The 21,778-nt window shown below is 36.1% G+C and overlaps 1 protein-coding gene across 1 annotated transcript in view; it reads right to left on the bottom strand.

The window, feature by feature from the left end:
• The window catches only part of side-II (sidestep II), a 71,445-nt gene that overhangs the window by 24,867 nt on the left and 24,800 nt on the right, over positions 1-21,778 (bottom strand). The window contains exon 3 of the mRNA XM_066393434.1: positions 564-772. Within this exon, the coding sequence (XP_066249531.1) occupies positions 564-772 (209 nt within the window). The remainder of the gene's footprint in view (positions 1-563; positions 773-21,778) is intronic.

The raw sequence follows: 21,778 nt of genomic DNA on the forward strand, positions 1-21,778 counted from the left end.
CTCTAAGTGGAAAATCTTTTTCAACTGTAAAAGGAAACTGTTCACGGTGTCTGCTTTAAACAAGAAATGCATTTTTAATTCACTATATTGAATTCGCCAATAAAGTTCTATTCCCAAAAATCTTCAAACATTATCTTCTTTCATTCATCAACTTTATTTGGGGTCTCGTTATTTACGAGCTTTCTGAACCGATTAAATTGAGGCCGGTTTTAAGAAAAGAGCTGCTGGTAATTACATATTAATTCAACAGTCATTAATAAAGAAGATTAATTACCAGTTTAAATTTAAATTAGCGGCCTAAACGGATCTTTTTTAGTTCCTGTAAATATTTACTAGCAAGGGAAATTAATCAATGAATGGTTATTTCATGGGTTGTAAATTAAGCGCCGATAAAGTGGTTTGATAAAGGTATTCATAATCAGGGAGGGAATAAAATTCAAAAAGAATGTGCATGTGGCGTAAATTTTTGTGAGTCGTTAGCACTGAAGCAACGATATGATTGTGGAATTTAGCCAGTAATCTCTCTTACATTCCCAGAGAAAATACACAAAACAGCTACTCACCAATTACTGTTAAGTTGTAATTAAAGCTTCGAGTCTGTGCGTTTCGAAAATCCACCCTGCAGCGATAGATGCCCTCTTCATGACGTCGAATATGCTCAATGACGAGTTGAGCAGGCTCTACCATTGTGCGAAAAAACGCTCTATTTGCAAATATATTGGGGTCGGACCAATGGGAGGCTTGAGACATTGGCTTTCCTCTGACGTCAAAGCTGAAAAGGACAATTCAGTTGGAAATATGTTCCAAAAATAGCAATATCAAATCTATGAGTATTGAAAAACATGTCAAGAGTTATAAAGGTTGGATCACGGTTTCAGCTCGATAGAAATCCCTGCATTGTCTTATACATACCAACCTGAACTAACCCAAATAAAACACATAGACGTACGTCATGGGACTTGATAAATTGTTTTAAATGTGGGAAACAAAAGCACTGAGCATTAACAAATTCATTCTACCTGGAGAGATAAAGCAAGTTTAAATGTTAATTAGCTCTTTCCTAGACATAATTTATACCCACTGTAATATCTCAAAATATAATCATTTGAATTGAGAAGGAGAATAATAGGTCATATTTACGTTATTCTGCGTTATCCCACCCAGATACCTATTTCTGGCTTATCTAAGCTAAATTATGCATTTTCGTCAAACAGCCGAAATCTATTCTCTGAGGGCGTTACACAGGAGAATTTACCTATTGCGTCTATTAGAGAAGTTGTAGCTAAATCGTAGACAAATGTGTGTGCCCGTCCTTTGTACATACATAAAACAGTTTCTGTATTCCTCTTGAATCATGCTAGCTATGTAATTTATTGCTCAAAATACAATAGGTACAATTATATTATTGGATCGGTGCTCAGGCTAGTGAAAGCAGTTATGAATAAAATATTTGTTTGCTAGTTGTAATTATTGTAATTATAACAGCTTATTGTAATCTTGGATTTACATTAAAACCCATTAACGCCTGTGGAGAGCATAATGGTTGAACTTGTTAATAATAATATGTAATTAAATGCATTGTTAGCAAACGTTTCAGCCAGCCACTGCTTCAACAACGGTATGCGATGATGTTGAAGTTTGCACAGTGCAAATCTGTTAAAGAAACAGTGCATAAAAGTTTTAAATAAATTCATCTGTTACCGTCCACGTTTGCTTTTAGGTTTACGGTTCACCACATTTTGTGAGTTTTTTGAATGATCATCCGTTATATTGAAGGATAAATCCCCATTTGAAAAGATTAAATCCTCGATTTGTGACAAGCTCTTTTCCAGAAAATTATCTGAACGCTTTCTTTTGCACGGTAAAATGACTGTCACCGTCTAGCGCGTTTGTTTTCAGAACTGAACTTGGTTGACTGAGATCTTGCACTACAATAGTTTTTCTCATAAATCGAAAGGAATTTATGTCCCAAAAATATTATACTTTAAATGCACCTTTTCGTAGCATGAGATGTATCAAAAGCACTCATACATTTAAATAAATTGATATTTAATGGGTTCTCCATAAATGGCTCAAACGACCCCCTCCAAGAGTCGCATTTATAGACCTAAGAATTTCAGGTGTTGGTGAAGGTGGTTATAACCGCTTGTTTTAATCTGGTTAGGAGTGGTTTAAGCAATGCGGTGTATCGGCGAGTATGGAGCGTGGCGTCGTAGCACACGCTTCGAGTGTCGATTAAAAGTGCTGTATTTTAGTTTTTGTGGATTAGATAATTCAGTTCTTATCAATCAAAGATGGAACCGAAATGGTTTAGTTTTCCTTTTGGAATCGAGCTTAAGTGGTCTATTACCACAAAGTCAGTCCTTGCCACTCAGAGTCTTAAGTAGACAGGCGTTGTTGATTATGTGATGATGAGTTGGTGATGGTAACAGGGGGAACTGATCTTATCGCTGGCTGCAGGTATGTTCTAACAAACAAGAAAATTGATCCCGGACAATTAGAAATAATCAGACAAATGTGCAGTTTGCTTCTACGGGACTCTCGCTCATATTTCTGACCACCTGTTAGGTGCCGAACATGAAACAAAGCTAACATCTCAGATTTCTATATTGGAAAATAAGATGATCTTCCACAAAGACGAATAGCTTCTTAAATAGATGAGCGATAACATAATCGCTTCTTCAATATTTATCTTTCAGTAAGTATGAGCCGCTTCAGATATAATAGTGAAATGTTACTATTTTATAAAGCCACTTTAATCCACACAAATGCCAAAAATGGTTTTAAATTCAAAGCTGAAATCTGGATGAGCGTGAATGTCTGAATTGGGTTAACATATTTAAATAAATTTACAACATAGAGAAAGTTCATACAAAATTGATTATTTGAAGATGGATAGATGTGTTCCTGGACCCGAATAACAATGAAATATAATATAAAGAAGGCATGGTCTTCGATTTTCCTGAACAAAGGCAAACATTTGCACAGATATTGGAAAAATCTTAGGAATGCGGATTTAAAGGCGATGATGATTCTTATTTTCCGAGCAGAAGGCGAATAATCTGAAGAGGCCTGATGCCCATAGTGCATATGGTGTTTTCTCCACTGGGCACATTTGGGAAAGTCAACATGCAGTATTATCATAAACGTGAAGCCAACAATGAATTTTCGAGAAATTTTGGATCAATTTTCGGGATAATTAAAGTAGCTTCTCCGATCAGTCAAAGTCTAAAACTGCAGGTGTATTGTATTATGCGCCATCCAGATCACTGCCAGAAATAGGTGCACCTTTACCATACGTGGATAATAACACTCCTAGGTAGGTGTAGCTGACGAGCTTAATATCAATTTATCCAATTATTACGTTAGAGCACATAATAATCTCTCCTTTAAAATGATTCCTCCCTTTCGCATCCGAATCATTAAAACGTCTTTTAGTCTGTTTTGTCTTAACTTCCCTATTTCACCGACCAGTACCCATCATTTTTCATCTCAGCAACAACAAGAAACTGATCCAGGAACTTTACCAAGCAGTATAATAGATCCCAAGCATTAAGAACTTTGAGGTTTGGAGCAATTGCCTCTATTGTTTGCTCTTCCTAATTAATAAGCAATCCCATTGTCTGATCGACAAAAGAGAAAACGACTTCTTAACAAATACGACCTCGATAGTTTAGCGGGATTGTATTGTTCCAGGCAAATAGGTAGCCCCTAAAATTGGCAATATTTTATTTTCAGTCGGCTTCCATTGTTGCGCTCGTTGATATGCCCAAAGCAATTTGCATTTGCTTTCACTGATATGGCCGCCACGGAATTGGTTTGTAGCACTGAGCGCCCTTTTGTTTCAGATTTTCCCGGTATTTGTTTTTTTGCTGCTTGTGTTGTGATTTTGATTATACCCCTGGTCAAGATGGAAACTCTGAACACAAAAAATATCCTGGAATACGGACCGAAACATATATTCTATAAATATCGTGGAAGGAAGTTGGTCAACTGTGGCGAAAGACCTTTCAAAGTCTTAAAAAGCTTCTCATAAAAATTATGCTTTCCTCATAATTCAAAGACGATTTCTCTCTTTTCTCGGACTTTTATTTTGTCTAGAAACAATACCTTGCAAAGAAAGCAGTTATTGCCCACTTCATGCGAGGTAATAAATTTATACTCCAAGATCCAGATGGAAAATCTGTGGCTATTACAAAGAAAATAAAGTCGCGGCGACAAAGCTCTGTTTACTTAACCGCCTATATTTATTTGACAGTGGAGCCTTCCTTTCCAGAAGTTGGATATTTGTTTTGTACTTGACTGTATTTCTTTCGATACGGTTAGATTTACGACCCGAAGGACTTCGGGGAGGTCCTTTACAAACACTGAATCAGCTGCAGCCCGTTTGAGGGTCCTTCTTATTCCAGATGGCACGGCAAGATTTATAGATATTGGATATACTTATTCTGGTATAAATTTCCTTGAGACGTTTTAAAGTTGAGAGATGCCCTGACAACAGAATTAAGCCCGGATTTATAAGAGCAGTCTAGATTTATTAGATGAGGTGCAATAGAACCAGGTAATGGCGACTCTTTCTCTAAAGAACGATCCAGGAAACCAACCGATGATCCGCCCTTATTTCCACGTGTCTGTGCAAGTTATTTTCTTGCTAAAGTCAGCTAAAATTTGATTTTTCGGCACTAAACAAGTTTATTAGTAATCAAGTTAGTTCGGGCACAGTTTAAGAAATATAAATATATGACTTGTTTCACTCGCAGAAAGATCAAAGAAAATTCGATTTCAATAGCGAGCCGCCACCGGCTGTGCTGCTCCAACATGAAATTGGGGATATACGGGGGAGCGACTATTCATCCAAAACGTGCTTTAGGCTCTCAATGTTTGTATACGAGGTGGTTTTAAAAAATATTATGGAAAGAGGAAGAAAATGAGATTGCAGGAATTTTATTGAGTTGTAATGAGTTCTATTTACAGTCAAGAGTTCATTATATAAATTTATTAATGAATCTATGTGAATAAAACTAAATTATTAGTTTGTTATGCTGTATAATAAATGACACAAACGTAATAAAATAAGTGTGATCGGAACTTGTACACGAATGAGAGTAATTGAGTTTTGAAAACTCTATTTCCAAATTGCTGCCAATTGATCTGTTACAGGTAAATTCATTAAACTTTGTAATATAAATTTTTTATGATTGAATTTATTGACCACCTCGCAATCGTTGCACGCCAACGTTACATTCGAATGCAGGAAGGAGATCTTTGGCACTATATTTGTTGGAATAACGAGGCGACTTCAAAATGAATTTTGAAAATATTTCTGGGAAACTTAGTTGCGGTGTTCGCCAATTTTGTATCTTACAAAATGACAGTTATGAGCCTGTGTTGCACCTCAAGGGCCATCGAAAACCACTGGATTTTGAGCGGCCGGCAGGTTATTCGGCATAAAGGCATAAGTGGACGCACATATTCACAGATTCTAAGTCGGCCGATAAAAGAGGTTGATAGACTAGCGGCCAACTCCTTAATAGGTCAGCAGTTTGTAAGGCTCAGAAAAAATTTGTAGGCTTACTGTAATATTACTTCGTTCTTGCTTCTCCAACGCAACTACGATATTGAAAAATAAATACAGTTAGCTCTAGTGCTAGTATTTATGTTGACTGCCAATATCTCCCTTCCTCGTTAGAGCAAATAAGTTTTCTAAACAACCGAAATTACAATAGCCGTTCAATAGAGCATCGACGCTACATACTCATAAAACCCGGCACTTTCCGAATCGAAAACACCGGAAAACAATAGACATGCACTAAACTAAGCCGAATTGTCCATTTAGTTTTATGGAGTACTTCGAAATAATCAAACAAAAGCCTTTTGACAATGATTGCCTTTTAAATTTTCAACAAGGTAGAGCTCTCGACACGAGTTTTACGGAACAGTGTTATCTGCGGTTTTGCAACTCGGAGCGGTTCAGGGCTTAATGCTCGTAAGGGTTGCTCGGCAACCGAAATGCGAGTAAAGTAATACGGTTTTAACTTTTATTTCAGGAATGGTCTGTTCTAGTTTTAACTGTTTTTTCAGTGAAGCGTTTCACGCTTGATGATTTTGCTGTGGTAACTATCGGACAAATCGGCGAGGGGATTTCTAGGAAGTTCATTGGTGTACGGAGATTTTTATTTACCTTGCAAGATGTCGTATAGGTTCAGAGAAATTTTCAATATAAAGGTGAGTTGCTATACCTGAGATTAACTCAGTAACGGCAGCTGTGTAATTTAGTGCTCAACGCTATACAGTTGCGCCAGAAAATCAGAGAGATCGGAAAATTCAGCCTGAACTGGATGGTTGGGAAGCGCGTGGGATCATGACTTACCAATAGGAAAGTAGGTTTCGGTACATATTGAAAAATTTTATATTTGTTTCTTGTTTTGAACTGTAGGATTTGAGTACTTGAAGTTAAAGAGCCGTGGATTCCGTGGGATCCCGACATATGTGAAGCAACTGTGACAATACAAATAGGAAGAAATAGCGAGAGCTTAGTTAGTTGGCCTTGTGTTTTTGGTCATTGTGAGAATAATTCCTGTTTTTCTGTTTTTAAGTTATATTCATCTCATTTATTTCAAAACTGAATCATTCATTTTATTAACATTCGTCTACGATGCGATCAGGCCGGCAACGAATTTGAGATAAAGACGAAGGTTCTGCTCGTTAAGGATGCTTCATGTTAAGTTATAATTTTTTCTCGGATTGTTTCTCGATGTATGACAAAACGTAGGTAGTTTTACATTTGCTCGAACATAGGTTGAATAAGTAGTATCAACAAAGCAGAGCAGGGTTGAAAAAAATACATCAAATAAGAAGAATTTGTCTCTGGATTCTTTTAGAAAGCAAGTTTGGTAGTTTCAGTCTTTTTGACTAATTACAGATTTGCTTTGAATCATTTTGTAATGCTATTTAATATATTCACTAAATTAATACTAACAGTTAATTAAGAATTAATACACGTCAGTGGGCAACACTAATGTTCCGCCCACTGATGTTTGAAATTTGTCCAGTAATCCGAATTATTTGTTGGAGCAAATATTTATGATATTGGGGGATAACGAAGGGTTCCTTGGTATTTGTGATTATCTTTTTTTTAGCCCCCAATGGTCTACTTCGGCCACTCACGAGCCACACACGGGAACTCATAGATCTACATTGTTACTACAGCCACAGGCTCCTTGTGTCACGCACTTCTTGCGGCCGTACACGATAACATTACATTGAAATCGTCTTTCATGTTTCCTGGAGAAAGAATTAAGGATAATTATCCTCTTGCTCAGAAGCATGGAATTCGTTCGGAAGCGTTTCACTTCAAATAAGCAAACATTTTCTTGATTAAAAAAAAACAATCTTTTAACATCTGGGCAACAAGATAATAATTCTCGACAACGTAACAAAACAAGCTGTATAACAATTATTATTGACAAAGGAGTTCAAGCTGCAGAACTCGCTGCCTAAGATGATGGAGACTTAAATCCTTTATAATGTAAATATTCTGCTTGGTGCTGCTCTCTCACACAGAATCTCACAGATAAAGTTAGCAATTAGGTGAAAGCTTGTTTGTTGAGGTTTTAAAATATCTATGTTTATCGGGGAATTATTAAGAGGAAACAGAAATAAATTGAGAGCGGAAATTAGTTGAGCTTATTAAATGCATTATATGAGAATACACAAACCACGCAGGCTATTTGTCCCGAATTAATTTGCTCATTCGCAACAAAAAACAAAAATAAGACCAAGGCTCACCTTGGCGTCCTCTTTAAAAGCCCAAGTGATTTCCCTTAAATTCATCAATGTCTATCCCCTCATTGGATTCGTCTTGTAGTCTGAGGCTCGAAGATTTATTATGGGCTCACTACAGTTGATTTCTTTTTTCCCTTATGATTCTAAGCATTATTTTCAAAATTTCCTATTAATAAAAATTACTTGATAATTAACCTTTTTATCGCAACAGTTTTTTAAATTTAATAGTTTCAAGCAAATTCCATCTATCGCTCGTTCTTCATAGCCCCAGTAAAAGATAATATTCTTTTATTTTCCCATATCCAGCTGTTATATTTTTAATAGTCTCCATGTCCCGCCGCCATAAAAGTGCCTTCCTGCATATAGCGGCATTTAACCTGAGATGTTACATCTGCAAGCGCTTTGTGTAGTGGCGTTACAATCTTGTTAGCGACGTAATGTGGCGGTTGCCATTTCCTGAATTTGATCTTTTGGACTAGTTTCATTTTATGTGGATTTTCACATGGTAAACCTGCTTTTATTGTATTAAATTACGCAAATAAGTCCCATTAGTGGAAAGAAAGAGTAATTTATTTTTTTAGAATATCCCCATCTCTTTGTTAATTCTGGATACTTAGTTTGTTGTTACTTAGTACTGATTACTTGAAGCGCTAGTTGAATGTTGAGATACACTTCTTTTGTAAGGAAATACTTCGTTTAACCGCAATTCTCCAGGTCTAACGTTGCTAAGGGTAAATTTACATCTTAAGATCATCGGGACTAAATCAGTTTGCAAAAGTGAGGATGCCGCACTGTCAAGGTTGCTGCGTTCACATTTATACAGCTCACCTAAGATATTTTCACAAAATCTCAGAGCAAGAAAAGAGAGGGGACAGTAACTTACATTGCCCCTCTTTCTTTATCGTCTAAACTTTTATCTTTTTCTAATCTCCCAAAAATGCAAAGAGCCTATTTAACAAAAGGGTTCCATTAATTTATCTTCGGACACTTTGGTGTTCCAACTTCGGAATCCAAAATAATTGTAATGCTTTAATCTAAACTTATACCCGGACTATAAATTTCAGAGGTATTGCCCTAGCTTTAACTAAGGGTGCAATTTTAAAGTGTATTTGCATCATGTTTGGATAAAGTAATCGCGATATTACTGTTATTACTTAGGTTGCGAAATTTCCATTCCAGTTATAAATGAAGCTATGCGTAGTTGGTGTTGCACGTATTTATTGAAGATTCTCCACTGCACCATTTTCATAAACTTGCGGCATTCTTACAGCCTGCATCTTAGATTTCAGCCATCTATCACTAACAACGATCAGAGTTTTTCTGTGATTTTCTCCTGCGATCTGAAGATGTGAACTTTTATGAGTATGAGGCTCCAGGCCTTTATAGATCTCACCTCCTTTGACGGTCTGGCAAATATTGAGCTGGCAGGAGCTAATAATAAACATTCCTAACAACAAATCATTATATAAACTAACAAAAGCTCGCTTATTTGCCGCCTACTTCCAACGCGTCGAATTTGACTAATACCCCCATAAATCAAGCAATATATGTAATTTTGTAACATTCAGTATCTAAATGCCAGGCCTTTTCAAATGCGGCACTCTTCCAAACCCTGTTAAAGTGTTAATGCGGAACAATTTAAGAATAGTATAAAAAATGATTTCCCAATACGCTAGTGCTATTACATATTTGGCCGACTGCCAACATAGTTTAGGTAAACCTTATAAATTTACTGGCAGTGCAGCTAAAGCGTTTAACTTGAAATATTCTTTACAACGAAAAAGGGTATAAATGTAGCTAAAGAGGCTTTTAGATATCGTTATATGTTTCGCCTGACATGCGAAAAATATGTGTAAAGCCGTGTCGAGTATTTGGGGGATTCAATGCAATGGAAGAATCTTTGTTCATAGATCAAAGTTGCCAGGCGCGCGTATAGCTCTACCATTAGAGCGGCTAAATGCCTCTATAATTAACAATGTATTATGCATCCGAATCCATTTATATCCGATATATAGGCCTATTGGAATATCTGACAAGTATTGTTAATACTAATGCATCGTTTTACGATTTCATTCGTGAGAGTGGATAATGTGATTTACGTTGGTTTCTAATTATCATATATTATCCCCGTTGGGTTTCATCCATGCATAATAAATCCATTAGGGGATATCTGTAATACCTACGAGAATACTGACGTAGATTTTGAGTTCTACTAGTCAATTACTGTTTTTGATACATTAAAATATTCATTATAAACGGAACGATGGAGAGCCGATCTAACTTTGTTGGATATATCATTCAACTTCCCCAATATCTGGACGGCTATTAGCTGACACCATATCAGAAACAGAGTTGAAAAAAAAAATGATCTGTCCTTAAACTTGGGCCATTTTCCAGGTGCGAGTAAGGTGATATCGATTAACCGGATATAGAGAGAGCTCTATTTCTCCTGCATCACAGAAGTTAAGGACAAAGAGGAAGTCTGTGAGGCCGACTAAGAAGGGACAGTTTGAAGAACACTCAATGTAACGTCAACCTGCTCAATTTCAGGCCATAAATCCATCAGCTAGAGAATATTCTGCAGCTGCATAAGCGGTGCTACAGGTAAGTATTAGTGCGGCGTTCCAGCCAAAGACACCATATGCGAAAAGGTGTAATAGCAGCATAATACGACGATAAAACTAACAAGAACTTCGAACTATTGGACATTAAGAATGTTTCAAAATGCGTCATTTTGACGTTGTTGGAAGACTGAATTTGGAGAATTGAATAGCATTTCAAAAAAGGGCCTTTAGGGTAATGGAGAATTCGTGTAGACGGTGCTGATTTAGACCGTTTTCAGTTTGCAAGGATTTGGATCGTTGAAATTAATGTTTTCAAAGACACAGGAGCAGATTCAAACTAATTTGGGTTACCTTCCATGGTGATAATTGATAGAGATAAACTCGGAGGCTTTTGGAACTTCGCATTTTGGAACGTAATTTAGTACCATCCTCCGGAAACGTGTGCTGAGGACTTATATGCAAATTGTAGAAAAAGGCATAATAAATTACCAAAACTTTTTGAAATGCTAAGAATTTAAAAAATGCGATATAAATGCTGAGCTGTTTTCAATAACTTGGAAAAATGTGTGAATATCAACCGCATATTGAATAATTATAACGTATAGTTAGTTCGGAATATTCGCTAAGATAAAAATCACAAAAAATATTCTTTCTTCTACATTTGCGATTGCTGTAAAATGAACATGTCAACATTGTACATGTAAAAACATAAAATTCAAAATTCGTCTTTTAATAGAAGAAATAATGTTACACCTCGGTGTCTTTCCTGAGACAAGGATGCCCTAATACAATTTCAATCTGGAATATCTCATCCTAATCTGGATATTAGCCCCCCGAATAATGGCCAAATAAGCGTTAACAGTCGCGCCTTCTAAAGAGCCGAGGGTAATAATCGTAAAATGGAATCAAGGATTTGCTTACAGAAATTCCCCTTAATGCCGACAGGCAACTACCAATAATTTACATATTCCAGTATGGGATTTAGGGCTTATTATTAAACCAATTTTTGCCTTTCAGCCCTAGAATTTCATTGCATAAATTCAAAGAATAATGAGTGAAGAGACAACATAATGTAACCACCAAAGAACAGGAATTGGCATAAATCCAGACCGGTATTGTCACGGATGGCCAAAGGGCAACATATCTCTGCACCCCAACCGAAATGTAAATGAGAGGCATTCCGATAAAGCCCACGGTTTCGACAACAATGAGCCCCGAGAAATTATAATTACTAAAACAAACTTTAACAGCTTTCGGTTCCCTAACGTCCTGGATTTCGATCTTGAGCTAACCAACAATTAAGTCGAATGGGATCCCACTTGTTCTTCTCGTACGTTCGAGTAATTGTGCTCTAAGAAAGGAATCTTGCTAGAAAATATATTGGGCGTGACATATTCGCAGTTAGGACAGTTTAATTCCATGCAAACAGATTTAGGGAGTTTTATGCACGTGCATACCAACAATAACAAGAAGTTATCAAAGACGAGAACTTCCTGCGAACCACTGACTTCGCAAATCCATAGAGACACGTTGCGATCTTTTCGAGAAAACTGAACTCGTACAACTTAAGAAAATTGGATTTCTGCTTGAATTTTTATCAGATTGTCACGTAAGTTTATTGTTTGGTTCGAAATGGCTCGATTTATCGAAGCGACTCAGCTTTGTTTATCTTTACTGATCAAATTGAACGTAAAATTGGTTTCTGTTTGAATTAATCGGCCTTGATTATTTCATTAGACTTCCATATTGGGAAGTTCTTCGAAAGTGAAAAATTAAGCAATTATTGGAAGAAACTGATCTGCAATTTGGAGCCAATATCTTGTAGTCATAAATAAACGAGTCAAGGCAGTCGGAAAGATTATGAATTTCCTTATCCAACGATGCCACTTTGAAATAAATTGCTTAGCTGGAAAGTGCTCTTTTCCGGGAGGAAACCGGGCAATGCCGCTGGTATCACACTTCTGCACACATGATGGAGACTTTTAGCAAAACACTTTCAAGAGAGTCGGAAAAAGTATGAAATTCTCTCGTCAATGAATCACTTTGCAGGAAATTCTTCAGCTGGAAAATATCGTTTTCCGGAGGAAAACTGGCAATAGAGTTTTGCATATTGAACCTACCATAAAATATGGATATAATTTTTGAAAAAAAAAAAGAGCTCTTAGAAAACAGATCCATTGTGTAAAAAGCATGAAATTCTCTATCGAGTAGTAGTTAGAGAGGGGGAGCCTTCCCCATTTCACTTCTTTAAACTATGTGGCCTCCCCCCTGCTTCGCGAAAGAGACCAGTCTCTCACAGATGCTGCAACTTTACAATCCCGAGGCACCGATTTGATCCAACCCACCAGTTGGGGTGGGGTGTCCAGGGTTTTAAGAGTATCGCAAGTGATTTCGGGCGGAAACTTGGCACTACTGTCATATTTCAAAGCTTTTTCAACATTATGAAAGCGGAAAAGTTATATGATCATATCTATAATGTGATATATGAATCGTGCCAGGTGAAGAAATGGAATATTTCGAACGTAATGGAGGATCATTAAAAAAATCTCACTGTAGGCGGCAAACCGTAGATGTAGGCTGTTGATTAAGCTATTTGTAATTTTCCATTAACAATCTAATACATAAGAAATTAATTTATCCAAGACAGGTCTCTGATGTATCAACGCATATTTTAGGTTTTTTTTTAATTATCACCCCTTATAAAGTAAAAGCAAATGGTGGGATATCGATATTTTAATAATGTAAAAGGGAATCAGGATAGGGCGAATAATAATTAATTAAGAAACACAACACCAACGACAAAAGAAGAACCCTGTGGGAATGCGCAAACGATTCAGTAAAGAGCGCTAAGAGATTAGTATTTGCTCAAAAATAATTCAGAGTTAAATTGGAGCGATGAAGGTAAAGAGTTTTAATGTTAAATTCCATTGAAGTTTTATAAGAAAATCAGTATTTTAAAAAACCGACCTAGTTACTAGAAATTGACGCCAAATCTACTATCACGACTAAAATAGGTAGAATGGCAGAGTACTCCTGTAAAATCTCTGCATATCCAGAATGTGACCAAAATTTGCTAAAGGGGATTATAGGTATGAAAAAGATATTCTTCGTGAAAGAACTAGCACAAAACGTTCGCTGCGCCCTTTCGCCAAAGACTATTAAGTTGAGGTAGTAACATGGATCACGAGCTGAATATATGCCAACAGACTCTTCTGTAGGGACTAGATTCCTAAAAGTTCAGTTTTCTATAAGTGATGGTATTCGTGACAAAATTCAAAGGCGATACATAGTAGAAGAGATGTATATTTGTAAACGCCATTAATAGGAGGACCTGACAGTAGAATAGCACCACAAACCAATTTCAAAAACCGAAGACATAGAAAGGAAATTAAAACTAAAAGTGTCCTTTTCTCTGTCATGTAAAAGAGTGTATGCAACTTTCGTTTCGAGACGGAGTTGGTTCGTCCTAGAAAGGTGTTGGCTTGGAGAGTTTTTTTCAGTTGGCAGTCTGCGAATTTTCAGAACTCAGCATTAGCTAAAGTTACATAACTTGCTACGTGGGCACTACCAAATTAGAAATATTTTGGGAGGACGGTCCCAGAAAATTAAATTGTCAAACTTCGTCCCAAAACCTATCACTTTTGTTTTTCTTATACCCCTCTCGTCGGTGCTCTCGCTATTCTTTCAACTTGCTGTAACATCAATATTTCATTTTCGTACTTTTCCGTGCACAGTTTTTGTAGATTGTCTTCGTCAACAAGCATATTAAAAATGTTCAAAACATTTGAAATTCTGAAATGTAATTTTACTTCGGGATTAAATTTTAGAACGTGTCTATCCCTGCTTGGATATTCCACTAAAATACTGAAATGTATTGTGTCGATACAATAAACTTACAAATACCATTAACTTCCGTATAATGTCTATATTTGTCTCTATTTATATGCTGAATGACTGGGAAACCGGTACAGCTACAGAGAAGGTGACAGAGCGGGAAAACCCTTTGGAAATCAAATTACGCTGTGAAGCTTTAATTAGAATCGAAATAGCGGGTTAAATTTGGAGACGCTTTGAAGGGCCCTTGTCATAAAAGGGATGGAATATTATGTGGATACAGGGATATTAATGCATTTGCTTATGAATGTTTTAGGTAGGTTTGGCTACATAGAGAATATGCTCAAATCTATTAAATCCAATTAAATTCATATTCAAAACTGTTTTTGCTTTCCCTAATTTATTAGGATGCTTTGGACCGTAGATTTTTGAAACTGCTTAATGTTATTTATTGTTTGAAAAAAGCTCTAAAGCTCTAGGAATTACCGAGGAGTTTTAAATATTCAAGCGGTTTGTTCGTTGGCTGCCGCAAACTTTAGAAAAAGATCATTATCCCTTTAGGGATATAAAGCGTCTGCTTTGGCAAAGTATCAAGTTTCGTTCAGGAACGGTGGAAAAGGCGTTCACGTATCCAGAGGAGAATTACTGCAACGAAACCTGGTAATCTATCTGATTAAATAAGAATAGACGAGAATTGTTATTTTATTTCTTGTTTACACAGAAGTTCATTACACTCTAGAGATAAACAGAGATAAATTTGCATTTTAAACGACAGTTATGCCATGAAATCAAAGGTTACCTATCGGCATTTTATGGTAATAAAGAAAACAATGTGTCGCAAATCTCTATCTTTGAATAATACGGGGCATAGATGCAAAAGAAAGAAATATCTGGGTTAAGAAGGAGGATGGAAACGCAAAGAAAAATTGATTGAAATTTAGTATGTATGTAGGTCAAATGACCCGATAAGGCGAAGGTAAGAAAAGTCTATACTCATGCAAAATAATGTTCAAGTATTATATGAGATGTTTGTAATAGACGAAATTTTTAAATAATTACAATTAACAACTTGTACATTATTGAATATAAATGGTAAAATTCGTAATTTGGTTTCTAGAGAAACACTAACGTAAAAGAGTCAACTTTAATGACCTAAAAACATGTTACGTAATAATTAATATAAAAAAGACTATCTACAACTTGGAATTTTGATACTTGATTGGACAAGAAATAGTAGCGCAGGGGAATAGATCCTTCTCTTCGCCATAAAATATTTTTTCTAATATTAAGAAAATGTAATAAATGATAAATTTAACATATTCATTCATTAGCTAACTTTTAACTCCATTGTTCCATGCTTTCAGTTACGAATTTTGATCTCCACATCTCCAGCGAAGCTTCTAATTATTGCGTGCATATCAATTCGTGGAAAGCTGCAATGACTCTGTCGTTTTTGAACTAACTACTGCACACACCATTGTAGCTTTATTAAAGTTCCAAGAGCAGCAATTGCAATTTAAATCTCATGGAAACAGCCATCCATTAGCAATCTCCAATAGCTGACTTGCGGAACTTGGTAAATGCAACTGCATTAATTTTCTCCTATTTAGGTATACGAAGCCATTCGGCTATCGCCGCCTTGCAGATTATTGCAATTGTATCGGTTATTGGTGTTGGTGTTTATTAAGACCTTGTTTGCATTTGCATTAGGCGAATTGGGCACCACCACCACTGGCAATTGCAATTTTAGGTTAATTCTGACCTTGTACGAACTCATTTTGAAGAGAAGAACAAAGGTAATTACATCATTTCAGGCGATTGAATTTTTTTAATGATTGCTATCTACTAGGTATTTCTCTATTTCAGTATTCCTATATGTTGAAGCAGGTTATTGCTTAAAATGCAGAGTCCTGGTTTAGGTTGTATATAAAAGTCCCAAACTTAAGAGGAGTTCACGCTGATTGGGTTACTCGGTTAGTGTGACACTAGTTTTACTTATTGTGGACCTGTGCAGGGACATGATTTTATATCATCGAGTCTTCTTGGAATCGCTTTTACCCTGAAATGATATGTTCTGACCGAATTGTATACTCTGAAATGAATATTTTTTTATCCGCTTTTTTCTACTTGAAAAAACCAACTGAGGTAGATATTGCCTTAATGTAAACATAACCGTCATCAAGTATTTACGCAAAGAGCGTAGATTCATAACGCGGCATTTAAGGTATCGCATGTACATCACGAGTACTTGACGTTTTGTTTAGATTGGCGAATTTTCTTCTTACTACATTAGTGCATGGCGTGTGCTAATTTATGTGGTTGGCGAGTCATTTCAGGAAGTTTGTTATAGATTTTCCAGTTGTTACAACGTCTTTCATGGAACAAGAAGGATTACTTATGATGCCGGAGCAGGTTAACAAAAGCGGGAGGAACTATGAGCATGAAGACTCAACAAGGTCGTAAACGAAAAAGGGCTACTGACTTTCATAAGGCAGGTGATTCCGAATACGATTACGTGCATACCGTGGTTCTTATCGAGTGACTGAAGAATTAGCGGTCGTGATCGATAATTTATAACAGGAATTAAAGGCATGCGAAGGCATGAGACCTTAAGGGCGATGTTGGTGATCGGCTCTTTGAGGCACTGTTGTGAGGCTACCCCTGACGATATGAGTGAAGGCGGTAGTGATGGTGATGCAGAGATCATTGATCGATAAGACCTAATGGATCTATTGAATGATATTGATGAAGCATGGGTTTTTTTGGCAGCTCTATCCAAGCTTTGCTTGCCCAGTTTTCTAATCCAGATTTCCAGGAATTGTGTCTAAGAATTTCTTTTTTATAAAGAAATGTGATATTAATTATTAGGAACTAACAGAAAAAGTGGTAATTTCTACTTGAGCAATTCTTAATCAGTTAAGTTATTGCAGAGCCCTGCCACTGTTGCACGATTTTCTTGGGAAAGAAAACAAAAACCCATGGAGCGTCAGAGATATATTTTGTTTTTATTGCTTGGATTCTTACAATTTAATAATGCCCTCAAATAACGAAGCGGAAAAAAGTGGCTTAAATCCGCGTCCTAATAACGACGACTTAAAATCCAACTTCCGAAAAGCGATTCCGGCAACTCGGCGTTCCTAATGGTTTTTTAATAAGAAACTTTTGGATTTAGGAGAGCAGAATGTCATGTATAAGAACCCCAAAATAAACTTGGCTGCTTCGAAAGCGCCGGATGCATTATTGAAGACATATTTTGTCAGCTTTCGCGAGCTTGTTGAGTTTGTGCGCAGCATGTCGCTGATTGTCTTCCATCTCCAGTTATCCGTTGTTTTTCTTATCCCTCGAGATCATTTGGGTTAAAGTGGTGTTTTGAAGCGAGAGGCAATAAAGACATAAATCGTTTCGTTTAATCGATAATTGAGTAAGATTTCTTCTAGCTCAAGGGACCGCGAATGTATATATTTTTTATAATTATATATTTTTTATATATTTTTTGACCTAATTTACGTTGTTTAAATATGGTGCTTTAATTTCGGGACACCCTGTATATATGTACACGTAGATGTAGAAGGGTGATTCAAAATTGAGTGCAAATATTTTCAGAGGGTATTTTTGAGGTTAAAATAGGACTGTTTCTTCCTATAAACCTATCCTAAAATGCATCTCTTCGGAGCTAGAGTCATCAAAAGTTGGGCGAAAAAATCGATTGTGTCAAATTGTGATCAGTTACCGGTTAAATTTCATGAAAATTTGCAAGCTCTTGCTTTTTTTAGGCGTTTTATTCATTTTTTGCTTCAAAAATTATGTAAACCCAATTTCAGAAGGGTTGGAGGGGAAACTACACTTTGCATAGCCCACATTTTATGTTTCCACCGAGAAACTCTGAATTTAACAATTATCGTCTAGTAGACCATGAAAAAATGAAAAATTGTGATATCTTGCGTTTTTTCGATACAACTAACCGTTTGCAAGGAAAGCGTTGTTGAACGAAAGGGTAGTGTTATCAAAATGACAAACTAAAAATCTGATGGACTGTGACTGCTGCCATTTCCTCTTATTTATTCTCTTCTTTGACATTTCTTCTTTGTTTTTTAATGTAATTATTGGCACTTTGATTTAGTTAGCACTTTTCTTCCTGTTTTTCGTTTCTCGGAAACGTTAAGTGCAAAAAAATGCAAACAGTAGACCCCTTCCAACCCTTCTGAAATTAGGTTTACATAATTTTTGAAGCAAAAAATAAAGCACCTAAAAAACAAGAACTTGCAAATTTTCATGAAATTTGATGGGAAACTGTGGTAACAATTTGACATAATTGATTTTTTCGCCCAAATTTCCACGACTTCAACTCCAAAGGGGTGTAGTTTAGGACACAGATTTATGGGAAGAAACAATCTTATTTTGACCTCAAAAATAATCTCTTAAAATATTTTTACTCAATTTTGAATCATTCTGTATGTATGTCACAAATACATATGCATATAATTTTATGTAATTTTTTTATTTTTAAAATTAGGAAACGAAACACCGAAAGTTTGGTTTTAAAAATGTAGCTTGAAGGAACATAACAATGAGAGCTTAGAACCTCAGTTAACTGCCTCCAAACCAGAATGACAGCAAGGTGGGAACACCGTCATCAGATTATTATCAGCTAATTGAGATTAGAGAGCAATTTTTCCTGTAAATTTAACCGGTATTTCATACAGGATCTCCTGATTAGTCGTAAAGTAATATTTTATTAACAACAATCCCAAAGACGTCCGAGCAGATCTCCGGCAGGAAGTTTTAATTGGAAAGCCAAAATATAGAATTCAGCAATAAAAACTTTAAGGGCTCATTTAGAAGGGAACATTCAAATTAAATTTTAATCGCCCTAAACACCGCTTGCTTGTGAAACAGTCGTTACTCAAGATTTATGTGGCTTCATCTATAAAGTTACTGCAAATGAAATTAACTATTTTTAAAAGAATGAGGGTTTTATTTCTGCTAAGGGTCGTTTTGCATGTTAAAAATGTACGTCGTTGGAAAACCCCGTTTCGCGTTTTTGTGGATATTAATATTTTGAAACGGACATTCTGGGAAATGTGCAAATAGGTAATAGACAAAATAAACTTGAACCTTCCTGTATTATTCCAATTTCATAAATCTACTGAACCGTTAAAGCAAAAACAACAAATATGAACCCAACCGTTCGGGGAATATAAAGGTTAAATCCTTCACCCTCATACTCACACGATTATTCCAAGGATTCGCTTGTTTATCCAGGCTCAAATTTGGACCAGATAAGCTGGTAGCGGGTCAGATTTTAGTGGAATCGGCTTTCCTCATCTCTCTCAACTATATAACATTAACATGCGGAAAATTGAAGGTGACACGAATGCGTTGAAACAGGGTGATAAATCTTGTGCCTGTTTGATTAAATTTGTGTTTTGTTAGGATGACTTCCCAAGTTTTGGGTTTCAGTTTAAAGAACACAGTAGTCCCAATAAATCAATTTACTTTTCAACAAACTCGGTATCCATGAAATTTATTCTAACTGATTTTATAGTGAAATCATAACTGTTTATGAGGACTAACTTCTAATAATTGTATAATATTTTCGTGTGATTTGACGGAAGTCGCTGTTTAAACCTTCAACTCGAGTAAAACTTCTAGGAAATTTCTCGAGAAAAACTGCACATCTTTACCCTTTTTGCACTATAAACCAAATTGCTTTATATTTTACTACTTGGCGAGGATAGTGTCTGGTCCACAATAAGTGTATCCGTATTTTCACGGATAGTAACTTGGACACTCTAGTGATTATATTATCCTAAACTTAAATAAGCCAAAGGATACTTATGTGCTTCCTCTTTTGATTAGTTGAAAATGATCGTTGTAGCTGTCTTCGAGACCCTTGCAGCAAAAAAGTGCTAAAATTGCTAACATTAGTGTACTTTTGGAGGAAACCAAATAATGTCTTTTGGAGGCGCTACTTCGCATTTTTCGATATTTCGTGATGATATCTGGGAAAAGAGGTATAGGGATTAAAACGACCTGAAACTCGGAATAAGAAAATCGTGTCTGCCTCTAATGGGTTTCCGCAAAACTGTAAACATGTGAGAAAAATCGAGGTTCAATTTGAAACGTTATGGAGTAAAAGTGAATGCTTTTGCGTCATTTGGTAGCTACATTTGAGAAAATACAAAACTCATTTAGTTGTGAACTGTAACACTAACGAGGATGAGGTGAAGTTATTTATAGCATATTCAGTACGAAGATTTAACCGATGACCGATTTAACTTAACGAAGGTTTACCGATTCAGGACGATGTTTCGAGTCAATCGGTCGACGGAAAAATACGTAAAAGTAAATCACCTTGAAATTGCTCGTAACATCGAAAGCAACTGAATGACCGACAAGTTTGTCGATAAAACAAACCAATATATTTACTAACTAAATCCATTCATTAAACAGTAGTTCAGCCGAAACGGAATGTTATCTATTTATTTGACATTTAGTAAAATTGCTTTCTCTCTATACCTTCAGTTTCTATTTTCATTGCCTTAATATTTATGATTGGAAATGCTGACTGCCTCGCATCGGGAATTGCAATTATTTGAACATCATTAAGTTTCTAATATCGAGTTATTTCCTGAAACTGTAAATATAGGGGAGTGACAACCGAAACAGGAGGATATTGCAAAATTAGCATCTGTGAGAAATGCAGTTCTCGACTTTTGATGTTTCACCAATTTCGTGAAATTTCTCATAATGAATATCTCATTTGTTTCTCGCTTTATGCTCTATAGTTTTACCTAAAAAATCAAGATAAGTAATTAGTCGTCGCTGACCCAATTTATTAGGTGAAAAGTCAGTTTTCTTGCTATTTAGCTACAATTTTATGAATCTCTTAACAATATTCGTTATATTCTACGAACAAAGAAACTTTAATCTGATTAGATTCAGACCCTAAGAACTTTAATCACTTAACATTCAATTGTCAGAGGGATTGCTAGTATTAGCTAAATGTTTAGTCCAATAATGCCATCCGTCGAGCTAAAGATACGTTCAAAGGAACTAATATTAAACTTCCGAAGCGACATTCTTTACATTATATTAGCCAGCTCCTTTGGAGTTTCGACTTTGTCGTTTAATGCATTTAAGAGAGCGAAATCCACTACTGTGAATTTCCAACATTGAAGACTTGGGCTTTAAGGCGACGCAAGTGAGAATTCCTGACATCTAGAAACTTCTTTACCTTTAAAATGCCCGAAAAAAAAACTTTGCTGCACTTTGCTGGAACATTCTAATGAAACAAATCGTCCCATTCCCCTTAGGGAAACTTTAAATGGGTAATTTTAGTTAGATAGGACCTACTCTAAACACTCACTCCCTGGCAACCCTTTTATGTCTGAAATTTTCAAGTTGCCATCAAAGGCCGATTCGAACAACTAAAGCGGAAGACAGACGATAAAGTTAGTGGATCCGAAATGAGCAAAGTTCCTTAAAATGAAACATCCACTTACGTATGACACAATGTGTCGTGCCAAAAACGCTTTGCAACAGTAGCCTGAAAGGATTTTCGAAGGAATTAAACTCCGAACACGGTTGACGAC

Source organism: Euwallacea similis, chromosome 9 (genome assembly GCF_039881205.1).
Source record: "Euwallacea similis isolate ESF13 chromosome 9, ESF131.1, whole genome shotgun sequence".
Taxonomy (NCBI): domain Eukaryota; kingdom Metazoa; phylum Arthropoda; class Insecta; order Coleoptera; family Curculionidae; genus Euwallacea; species Euwallacea similis.